This window comes from Danio rerio, chromosome 12, assembly GCF_049306965.1.
Source record: "Danio rerio strain Tuebingen ecotype United States chromosome 12, GRCz12tu, whole genome shotgun sequence".
Lineage (NCBI taxonomy): Eukaryota > Metazoa > Chordata > Actinopteri > Cypriniformes > Danionidae > Danio > Danio rerio.
The window spans coordinates 30,816,902-30,829,447 of NC_133187.1; the positions used below are offsets into that span (position 1 = coordinate 30,816,902).

The window sequence follows — 12,546 nt, forward strand, 5'->3', positions numbered from 1 at the left end:
CCAGACAGAATCTACGGATATTTTTTGCAGTTTCTGCAGAGAATTTAGTTAGAAAAGGTTTTTTGATTTATGTAGATTGATTTTGGGAGTATCATAACTAAAAATGTCATATATGTAATTAAAAATAATAACTTTGTAACTTTTATTTTAAGTTTACAATGCAAATCCCATTAGATCCACTTATTTAGTAAACAAAGCAAGTCTCTCATATAATATATCTAGTAAAAGACAGAAAGTATTACTTTACAAACTGTATTGTGAATAAATCATATTTATGAACATTTTCCTATTAGTCAATAATATTGAAATTATTTAAATTAATTTAAAAACTGAATAAATATACATTGTTTACATAGTTAGATTCCATGTGGGTCAAATAATAACTATATATATATATATATATATATATATATATATATATATATATATATATATATATATATATATATATATATATATATATATATATATATATATATATATATATATATATAAACAATAAATATATAAATAAACTCAGGAGTGGTGGCCTTTTATAAATCCAGTCTCATCTGGGTCAGACTTGGTCTTCTCCATTCCTCTGGATACTTTTCTTTATTTGTGTGTTACAATAATATTTATATTCATATAATTAGGGACTTTGGATGCATGAAAAGAGGTATTGATAGCCGTCAAGAGGTATAGGCTTATTTTATCATTCATAATCTTTAAAAGGTGTAATATTGTTAACAGAGTCACAAGTAGGCCTTGTCCACACCAATACATTTTGGTTTGAACGTGCTTCTTTAACAATTACTTTTGGACTTTCAGGCAACAATTTCAATAATCAAAACTTATGCTCAACAAACTCATGTGAGGAACTATAAAAATTTATGATTTTTCAAACTTAATGAGCAAGTTAAGTTTATTGGAAATACTATAGTGCAGACAAAATTGTTGAACAAGAATAAAATGTTCAATAGTAGTGTAGTGTGGTAGTCTTGGAAGACATATTTCTGTTTACACCTGGCGTTTTCATCCATTTTGATCCTATATCAGATATGTTTTTAGTTATCTCTGAAAACAGTCAATAGTCTAATTGTGATCAGGTTAACCAAACCCCATTTAGTTTTTTAGGGGCTCATATGTTACTTTATGAAATTTTATTACCCATTACAAAACATTAGTAAAAGTTGTGAGCATAGGAAAAAAAATATATTAAGGTCACAGCAAAAATATCAATGACATGTGAGTACCATCATGTTTTCTTTCTCTGAAAACTTACAATTGCCAGCAGGAATTTGACAGTCTTCAGAGAACCCAGACATCCAAAAAAGCCCAATGACATGGTCACAGAGCCACTGATGATCAGCAGGTAGGAAAGAAGAGAGATGGAGATATATGGACGAAATGGATCTATGAAAGCTTTAATAGTACAAAATATATAATTGTTAATAGAAAAAACAACAGAGTGTAATCTGTGAGCATCTATATACAGAAATAATTATAAAAACATACTTTTTATTTCGCTGGTGTCTGATAATAACATCCATAGTCCAGAAGACAAGAGGAGGGATCCTAAGAGCTATTAAACATAAAAACAGATTGTTGGGGTACATTTTAAAAGAAAGTACAGTTTACATTCAATATTTCCTATTCTTGCTGTTTCGTTGTGATTATTTGTACAATTTAAAAGCAGTTAGGTGAAAGTTTTTACCCTTTTTTTAGTGCATGTAAATTGTTTAAAACATATAGTTTTTGGCCTTTTTGACATTCAAAGGCTAGGAGCCATTTGTTTTATCTTGTATTGACCTTATTCTTTGCCTACGAGTGGGTGCAGCTATTTGAAGTGTCTTTGGCTCAAGACTTCCGGTCTCATTCGCTTCTTTTCATTTTTAGATGTTAGAGACACCTCGTTACACTGCTTGATGTTGCAAACTGATGTTTTCTTCTTTATATTATTATTCTTTTTATGTGAAGTCATGGACACATTTGTTTGTGGAGCAAGTAGTTTGACCGTTTTCTGTCGTTTTTTATTTCTAGTCATTTTTCCCATTGGCAATTAAATTGAAAGTTCTAAGATCTAAGATCTCCTCATTTTAGAATAAGGTCAACACTACTGTTTTGTTCTGTAAATTACAATCATTCCCAATTTTAAATAAAAATGTTGCCATATTAGTGCAGCATTATATTCTAAAAAATAACCTTTCCTTCCTTTGTACATTTGTATTGCAATATGACTACAATTTCACTTAAATATTTCTGTTTAGAATCATGTATAAAATATACTAAACAAACTACAAGCACAGATAAATACAACAGAATAAACATAAAAGTGAAATAAACAGTGCTGTATGGTTTCCTAGTGAGTTCAACAGTATCCAGGTACAGACATTCAACAGTCAAGTGTGAAATAACACTGCATAGATTTCACTGTGAAAAAAACAACAAAATAAATCTTACAAATGGTACATTTCTTGTGCCTGAATACTTTAAATCTCTTTCACGGCCACAGGTCTTAAAAACACATGCAAACGAAGAGTTCACATGCAAACAACTCTAAAGGCCATCTACATTTTTCTTCTAAAATCCAGCACCTGTGTGTAGGTTCAGTAAAATCAATTTTATGTCATAGAATAAGCCCTTTTGTGGTTTTTAACATAAAGGAGGCTGAAAAAAAATATAAATTATTTGATGGAAATTGCAAACAGCTCTTAGAGGTTTTTGCATCTGAACTCCAAAATGGTTAACCTCATGTTTTCTAAACTGCGGTTCCTGGTGAACTATTCCCATTATAAAAACTCAACATTGCACATCAAGCTGAAAATGCCAACATCTGTATTTGAAGTTTAGGGAAATGTTTTAATTGTTTTACCAATTAATAAAACAGTATTAACATTGGTAACACTTCATGTTGATGGTCGATTTGAGTATTAGTAGTTAATATTTGGTGATATTGCTTCGTCAACAGACATTTAACTGGCTATAAGAAACTTAGCACGTACATGTCAGCTTACACTAACCCCTAACCTAACAGTCTTCTTACAATCTAATGAGAATTAGTTGGCATGCAGATTCAATGTAACTTATATTAAACAAGCGGACCATCAAAATAAAGTGTGACCCTAACATTTTACTGAAAACTGAATAAACTGAGAATCAATTGCATTTCATTACTTGATCAACTGCAAGCATCTCACTGCTGTTAATTAAATGACAAAGGCTATGCACTTTTTTCCACTTTGAATCAGTTAACCGTGACTTATTTGCAACTTACAAAGAAAACCAAGTTGAAGAGAAAGAGGAAGTATTTGGTGACACTGACACAGCATTCAGATGCCATATCTGCAAACAGACACACACACAAATACAAAAAAATAAACTGTAATCATCATCTTAGAAATTAACGTCTACAAAATTAAATGATATTAGCAAAATCAAGTCCAACAGTAATTCTCAAGAGGAGCAACAATCAATCTTATTACCCCCCAAAAGAAAAAATCTTCATAAAAACAAGTCTAATGTGTGTTTATTTAGATTTTTCATTTATTATATGTCATTTTCTGCCCAGTAAGACAGACTACCACAAAATACCCCCCGCTCCTCTTTTCAAGCAGAACAAATGGACAGGGTACAGGAAGTGTCTTGTATTCTCATGTTTCCTTGCCTATGGTTACGGGAGCAAAGCTATCATTTTACACAGGCATGCCATTAACTATTCAAGCACTAGCACATGGGACAAAAGTGCTTTGTTTGTTGTTGTGAAAATTTGACAATATCTCCTTTTATAAAAACTACATCCCGTTTTACATAAAAAAAATGAAAAAAATTTCAACATGCAATTAAATCTCCGCTCAGGAAATATGGTCTCAGATAATTAAGGCTTTTACCTCTTCACAATAATATATACTGTCATTTCTCAAAACATTGTTATACAAGGCATTTACAGATGTCTTATTTAACGCTTTCTAATAATAATTGCTTTGCTGAAGGAAAAAAAAAGATGAAAAACTTACCTTAAACTGGGCAAAGTTGGCAAGATTACACAACAGGCAAATGAAATGTGGCAGCCTCACATGAGATCATGTAAAACAATTTTTTTTGCATGAATAAAAAAACGTAATTCTGATTGGCTTTATTGCTTGACTTCCTGCCTGTGTGCGAAGCATCATTGACTTTACTTCAGTAGAAAGCGGGCGTACATAGCACCCATCATAAATAAAATATCAGCCCTGGTTACACCTTTCACACCCGCATACTCTTCAACTCCCAATATGCAAATTATAATTTGACATTTTGTGATGTTTTCATATTTTTCAATGGTTTCAGAACATTTAATAGATTTGACTTTTAAAAACAATGCTAAAAAGTTTAATGTTTTCACAATTTGTGAGATTTTGAAAGCAAGATATTAGGATATCAATTTCTGAGAGGTTAAAAAAGAACTGACCTGCTCTTAACAGAAGATGAGGGCATGGAAATAAAACAGCGGGCACAGATTAGGGTTCATTCATCTGAGGTCACTATTATGCCTCCCACAGGAGCCTTAAATTTCAGCTCTCATTCCATGTTTCAACACGTTTCCTGGTTGGGCCGTTCCTCCACCCCGAATGCAGCTTTAGCACAATTAGTGGTGGATAATTAGGTGGAATGTTTTAGGGCTCCCCTGTTAATGGATAGAGAGGGGCAGAAGGTGCTGCAATTATATCTAGGGCAAAGTGCTGTTATTAAATGGAGGAAAGCATCATGGATTGAAATGGATTCCAATGTTGTCTCAACACACATGAAAAAATGACTATAGTAATTTGTAGTAAATACTACAGTGTTTTTGAACCTGTACCAGGAAGTAATACAACAACTATAGTAAAAAATCAAATTAAAAAAAACTATACCGTACTAAAATTTCTACAAGTATACTGAACTATATTATACACTAGTTTATAATTTCGGTATGGTTAGTATGCTGTAACACAGCATTTATTAACAAAGAGTTGTAAAAAATGTAATACACCATAGTAAAATAGACTATACGATTGTATGGTTCACAAACACTGAAATATGCTACAACTCCAAATCAGAAAAAAAAATTGGGACAGTATAGAAAACACAAATAAAAAAGAAATAAGTTATTTCCAAATTTACTTTGACTTGTATTTCATTGCAGACACTACAACAGACATTATTTATTCTGTTCCTTATGATTTTTTATTTTTTGCAAAACATCCCAAAAAAGTTAGAACAGTAAAGCAGGTACCACTTTGTAAAGTTGCCATTCCTTTTCACAACACTTAAAAGACGTTTAGGGACTGAAGACACCAAGTGATGAAGTGTTTCAGGTGTAATTTTGACCCATTCATCCTGCAAACAAGTCTTAAGGTGGGCAATACTACGGGATCATCGTCACATTTTGCGCTCTAAAATGCACCACACATTCTCTATTGGAGACAGGTCAACACTGCAACTAGGCCAGTCAAGTACCAGTATCCTCCACAACCAGGACATTGTAATATGTGCAGAATGTGGTTTTGCATCGTCTTGTGAAATATGCATGGGCGTCCCTGCAAAAGAAGGCTGCATATTGTGCTCCAAAATCTCCATAAGTGCAAGTTCATTTTACCAAGGGCACTGACAAAACCCATGACAGACCCTGGCTTTGGGACTTGTTGCTGGTGACAGTCTGTATGATCCTTTTCATCATTGATCTGGAGCACACATCATCCATTTCTACCTAAAATACCTGAAATACTGATTCATCTGCCCTCCGTACAAGGTTCTACTGTGTAGTTCTGGACACTGTTAACATAGGGCTTCTTTTAGGCACAGTACAGTTTTAACTGGCATTTGTAGATGTAACTATGTATTGTGGTACTTGACAATGGTTTGTCAAAGTAGTCCTAAGCCCATGTGGTGATATCGCTTTTAGATGAATGACGATTCTTGATACAATGCTGGCTAAGGAATCGGAGAGATTAAGGTTGTTCAGCTTAGGCTTGTGCCCTTATTCTTTATACATTGAAACCTATTCAGATTTCCTGAATCTTTTAATGATGTTCTTCACTGTTGGAGGTGAAATATCCAAATGTCTTCCTATCTTTTTTTAGGGAAGATTTTTGAACTTTTTAACATTTTTCTCAATAATCAATAATCTCAATAATCTTTGCTTCTAAAGGACTAGACCTTTCTTGGATGCTGCTTTTGTACCAAATCATAATTACAATCACCTGTTGACATCCCCTGTTTCGTATCACATCATTAACCAATTAACCTGATTACTAGCCCTAAACTGCTCATGTCCCAACCTTTTAGGAATGTGTTACTTGTCTGAATGACAGGAAAGGATGTATATATACAAATGAAATGAAGTTGACCAGAGAAAATATGAAATATTTTGTGATCATATTGTCTGCAATGAAATACAAGTCAATGTAAATTTTGAATCACTTCTATCTTTTTTTCTACTATCTTTTTTATTTGCAATTTCCATACTGTCACAACTTTATCAGATTTTTCTATTGTGATTTGATTTACAGACAGACAGACAGACAGACAGACAGACAGACAGACAGACAGACAGACAGACAGACACAGATAGATAGATAGATAGATAGATAGATAGATAGATAGATAGATAGATAGATAGATAGATAGATAGATAGATAGATAGATAGATAGATAGATTGTAACTGTAACCTTGCTGACTGCCTGATTATTTCTGTCTGATCTCTCTCTTTCTCTCCCTCTCTGGTCTCATCAGCACCAGTAATTATGAGAAATGAACAAATGGACATAATACTAATAGAGTTTCATTATGTTAATATGCCGTGTGTCGCTGGGTGTATAAAAGCGAGTTTGTCCCTCATTCAGACACACACCTGCAGCAAACCTGTTATTTGAAGGTTACAGGCGGACTCTTTTTTCAGGAATCCAGGGTTCATATTCATATTTATAAACATCGACTCTTCTCATAGGGTAAGTTTTATTAATCTCATATTGAAGCACTTAGTTTTATTCAAGATTGTTTCTTTTTTTAAATATATTTTTTCAGAAGGTAAAACATCAAAGACGCAACTGATTGGAATGGCTAATAATGTCTATAATCTTTAGTTATAATATTTTACAGAGTTATGATTAAAAGTTTTTTGTTATTTAAGAGAAGAAAAAGTCAAGAAGTGCAATGTAATACTTACATTTTACACAAATGTTGTATGGAAAACATAAAATCACAATTACAGGCATGATGCTTCATGATTTATATATATATATATATATATATATATATATATATATATATATATATATATATATATATATATATATATATATATATATATACTCTTTAACTAAAAACTAGAAACTTTTTTTGTTTTATATTTTAAAGTTAAATACTTTTCTAAATGTGGTCTACTACATGTACAATATATATACTTTGCAATATTTTGCTTGAATTTAATTGTACTATCTTTCCATCTCTAAAGATGTTTGATGACTATTATTTTCCTAACTATTTAATATTATTCTAATTATTATCTGTTAAATAAAACTCTTTTGTTTAAATGCACCAAAATACATTGCTTACATTCACTGAGAAATAGATAAAATTATTCATTTTCAAAATTGGGTGTACTTTGTATTTTGTATGCTAAGCACTATACATATATACAGCACATGAATGAATAAAGACTGCAAAATAACTTGATTTAGGATGCAAAGATATGCTGTTACATATTTTCTTTTTTCCCCAGATGCAGTCGAGTTGTGCTTTACTCTGTATCTCACTTTGTGTATTTACTGCACATCTCTCAAGCATCCACGGCATGACCCTCATGGTACATCTTCATTGGATATTCTGTAACTTAGCATTGTTATTTTTTTGTCTTCTATTTTAATCCCAGTACTGGGTTGCGGCTGGAAGGGCATCCGCTGCATAAAACATATAGTTGTTGGTTTATTCCGCTGTGGAAACCTCTGAAATAGAAACTAAACTGAAGGAAATTAAATTAAAGAATGAATATCTTCAGTTTTATAGATGTCTCATTTATAATTCCACAGAATCCAGAAAAAAAGGGCTGGACTCTAAACAGTGCTGGGTATCTACTAGGACCTTGTAAGTACACTGCATTCAATTATTAATCAAAGACAATAATACAGCGCAAAAGTGTTTTTTATTACATCTAATATCAGCTTACTTGTTTATTTTGCTGATTTTTATATGGCAGATGCTCACAGAAGTCTTAATGTGAGACACAGAGCTTCAGGAAAAAGAGACACGGGGAATGAGAATTCAAGCTTTCCCACGTCTTCATACAGTTAGTTCTTAAAACATTTTTAATGACGTGATTACTTATAAAGATATTATTATTATTATTATTATTATTATTATTATTATTATTATTATTATTATTATTATTATTATTATTATCCTTAAAGTGCCTTTTCTGAAGTCAAGAATTTTAAATCCATGCTTAATAAATATTACTTTTACTTGATAAAGCTTTTTTGGAAATAAGTCTGTTTTCTTATTTGATAGATGATTCCTATCTTCTATCAATTCTGGGTCATCTTGCATATTTGCGATTAAAAGGTAAATTATACATAAGTTTTACTGATTTGCTTCTGTTTTTCAACTGATTCTGTCAAGTGAAAATGTTATTTTTCTCTTTCAGAAAAGGGAATGACTGAAGATTTCAGTGGATCTTTTATTAATAGTGGCAATGTGAAGCAATAACAAAATTATTTTACCCCCTACCAAAAACCATTTGCATTTTATCCTATTTTTTACATATAAGTAGTTTAAAAAAACGCACAAGGTTAATGTCCTCCATCTCTCCCCTTTACTGAATCATGGTTGATGGATCATTTCTGCTTCAGAGTTCAAATAAAGCACTTCATCTGAAATGTTTTTAAAAGCCTTTTCTGTTTATTCCATATAAAAACTAAATAGTTGGAATGGATTGATGAGTCAGAGGTGAAAACCACTAATGAAACTGCTGGTTTTAGTGTTCATGATTACATTGAACAAAAATAATAACCTCTTGATTCCAATATAGGAATTTAGTCTCTGAATAATGGCTAATGCAGTGAAAGAACAATTGGTTAAAAATAATAATAAAGAAATTAACCTTTCAAATGCTATGCATTTATTGCTATGCAGTCAATCTGCTTTAGTGTGATTGGACTGATATAATTAAGAAATCTGTTCTTAAGTTAATCATGACTCAGAGTTCTTGGACTCAAACAACTGTTGTGGATGTCGCCCCCTTCTTGTCAAATGTAGTATAAATGTATATTTTTGTAATGAATAGCAAGAGTTAAACATATGGCTCCCTCTAGTGGATGTTGGAGGATACGACATGCTGAGCAAAACAACTGTCACTACTTCACTAAAGACTTTGACCGAAGCAAACATGTTTATTTATATAATTAATCCTTTCTAAAACTTTCCCAAAGACTTATCAATGTCATAACCAACAACTGTGCTCCACCGTGTCTAACAAAACAAAGGGATAATTCACCCAAATATGAAAATTGTGCCATTAATCATTCCTTTGCTCCAAACCAGTTTGCGTTTTTTCCTTCTGCTAAACATAAAAGTATGGAGGACAAAACCTGCAAAAACAATAAATAAACAAGCAAATATATAAATAAATAAATCCATAAATTACTGAGTGAAATAACACCATAAATAAATATGCAAATAAATAAATAACTATTTATATATAAAATCTACAAATTCCCGCATGAATAAATATATAAAAAATTAATAGTGCGATCAATCACCAGAAGCCAGTCAATCAAATGCAAATTTTTTCTAATGATCAGCCAATGATGGCATGAAGACCGCCTTCTGATGAATGACAGAGAGCTTCTCATTAGTATGTTGACCCGAGGAAAAATAAATACGAAACTACGTTCAGGAACGAATAAATGTTTAAAAGGAGGGCAGGGGTAAAATTTACTTTCAGTTTAGCATTTCCCCCAACATTTGTTTAATTTATTTAATTATTTACCTACCAGCACTGTTATTTATATATTTATGTATGCAAGAATTTGTGGATTTTTATATACGTTTATTTAATTAATTTATTTGCATATTTGTTTATTTATTGCTTTATTTATACAGGAATGTATGCATTTATTTACTCATTTATTTTTATATTTGCGTATTTATTTACTTATTGTTTTTGCAGGTTTAATGAAAGCTGGAAAGTTGTAACCATAAACGCACGTAGTATTTGTTTTGGTTATGTTAAACAGACATTTAAATATCTTCTTTAGTGTTCAATAAAATAAAATAAAATCTCGTAAATGTTCGGAACCACTTGAGAGAAAGTAAATAGTGAGCAGACTTTCATTTTTGGGTGAACTAACACTTTAAATTAATACAGAATAATTAGGCAAAATGAGTGTAGAAGTAGCCCAGTTATAACACAATCATTTAAACCAATTATTCTAAGGAGCAATTAAAAAATCAGTACTAGACTATTTCAGTGCATATATGTTTGTGTACCACTATATCTTGATGTATTTATTGAATGTATTATTTATATTGATGTTTTATGTTTTGACAATGTGCAATGTGCAAGACCAAATGCAATTTGCAAGACCAATATAAGTTACCATTTCAAACACTAAAAAAAGCACCCCCTTTCCCCCAAAGGGTGGAATTAAATAAAAAATTATAATAATCCAACTATAAATCAGTACATATTTTACACCATAATATACCATATTGTAGGTTACTATTTTCTTTGAAATTTCCACACTAAAATACTGTTTAATACTTGATATTTACACATTTTATTTTTGAGCTTTTTGAGTTTTTAAGAAAATGTGGTAGAATGGTAGTAAAGTAATATAATGTGTGTATTTCTTACAATGCAATGGGTCAAATAAAGAAATCAAGCCTAACAATTTAATTTTTTTTATAATGTCACACCATTGCCATAAATGATACAAATAATAAAGTATAACTGAATTAGCTTCAACCTTCTCTGAAGTTGTACATTAGCTATCGTGATACTGAGAGACATGAGAAGAAAGCTGGGGGCAGAAAGAGGCAGATGGGGTCCCTGGAAGGACGGCTGCCCACTTCCACATGGTGAAGTGACAACATCTGAGCTCATATATTTTTTCCAACAACTATTTAAGACATGTTATATGAGCTAAATATATTTTATCATCAATCCAATGCTAAAGCGGTTATCCTTTTCTGCCCAAACGTGTACTTCACTTTATCATGTGTTGGTTAGCGTAGCTACACGACTTTTCAAAATTGACTCCATTTATAGCTTGCACAGAAAAAGTATTAACACATCAGCCCAGGCTTACACATACTGTACAGTACATGCATACATTTTTGTGAAATAGAAAAATGTGTTACTCCAGCTATTATTTGTTGAACATTTCAGATGCCACATCTACTTGAGGGTGCTGTTTACATTATTTAAAATCTGAAATAATGTACGTTTTGCTGTATGTTTCAGACACACATTCTTTTTGTACAAATCCATGAGAAGGCAGGGCTTATTATACAGATCACCTAGATCAGCAACAGCAAACCACCTAAATCCTTCATTAAAAGCAAACGTGAAGAAAAAAAAACACTGCAACCATGTGGTTTTACCTTCATTTTACAACCATGCTTCACTGTACTCAAACCCGAGTACTCCGCATTACAGTTACAACACAGTAAAAAGTGAGCTACCAAGCTTAAACCGAAAACACTGACCAGATTTAACCACACCAGAAAAGTTCACAAAAGCAGATGGGCTAGGCAAAATTAATGTACTTGATTACAAATAATAGACACTGAGAAGTTGTTTTATTGTATTTACTTTGTATTGTGCAAAGAACTGCATGATAATAACTCTATAATGTGTCCCTGTAAATATCATTAGTTTAAAAAGGAACAAGTTGGTGTCATACTGCCCTATAACATTTATTTTATCTTGAAGTTGCAGTCAAATGTATGTTTAAGTAAGTTTTTGTGGTTTCAATAAATGTAGGTTGAAGCATGTATTTTCAGGAAGCTTAATTACAATTGGGTAGTTCAAAATCAATTCACAGCGTATGCACAAAGGTATGCCCAAATTACACCTAAAAAGAAAAGACGTAAAAAGAAAAATTCTTTCAAAGTTATTATAAAGGTTTTTTTTTATTTAATTTTTTTAATGTCAATTTCACGCAGTATTTTTAAAGTAAGTTTCATAAATGGAATTAAAGGATTAGTTCATGCAAAACTTCTTGTGTTAAACACAAAACAAGAAATTCTGAAGAATGTTGGAAAAAAAGAAGTCGTTAACATCCATAAGAAAATGCTATGGAAGTCAATGGTTGTTTTTCTCCCAGCAGTCTTCAGTATATCATCCGTTGTGTTCAACAGAAGTAAGAAACTCAAACAGTTTTTTTTTGACAGAATTTTCATCTTTGAATGAAATCTCTTTTAAACTTATGAACAAATAAAACTGTTATGTTATTTGATGTTTACTTCCTAATACTCTTTTTATGTAAATCTTATTTTGTCTTTATTTGTTTTACTCAAACAATATTGCAAAGACTTAGGCCATA

General features: G+C 31.5%; 2 protein-coding genes across 8 annotated transcripts in view; one reads left to right on the plus strand and one right to left on the minus strand.

Annotated features, from left to right (window-relative positions):
• cd37 (CD37 molecule) overlaps positions 1-12,546 on the minus strand; it is a 75,365-nt gene that overhangs the window by 15,662 nt on the left and 47,157 nt on the right. Inside the window, exons 3-6 of one of the 7 annotated variants that reach the window (XM_073917288.1) lie at positions 4,430-4,645; positions 3,257-3,324; positions 1,498-1,564; positions 1,265-1,404 (exon numbers count right to left, since the gene is read on the minus strand). In XM_073917288.1, coding sequence (XP_073773389.1) covers positions 1,265-1,404; positions 1,498-1,564; positions 3,257-3,322 — 273 coding nt within the window. In that variant the 5' untranslated portion in view covers positions 3,323-3,324; positions 4,430-4,645. 7 annotated transcript variants of the gene reach the window in all.
• gall (galanin-like) lies at positions 6,844-8,878 on the plus strand. Its single transcript, NM_001327976.1, is given in 6 exon segments — positions 6,844-6,948; positions 7,722-7,805; positions 8,029-8,083; positions 8,196-8,285; positions 8,507-8,560; positions 8,643-8,878. Coding segments are annotated over 5 exon segments (345 nt in total). The 5' UTR covers positions 6,844-6,948; the 3' UTR covers positions 8,705-8,878.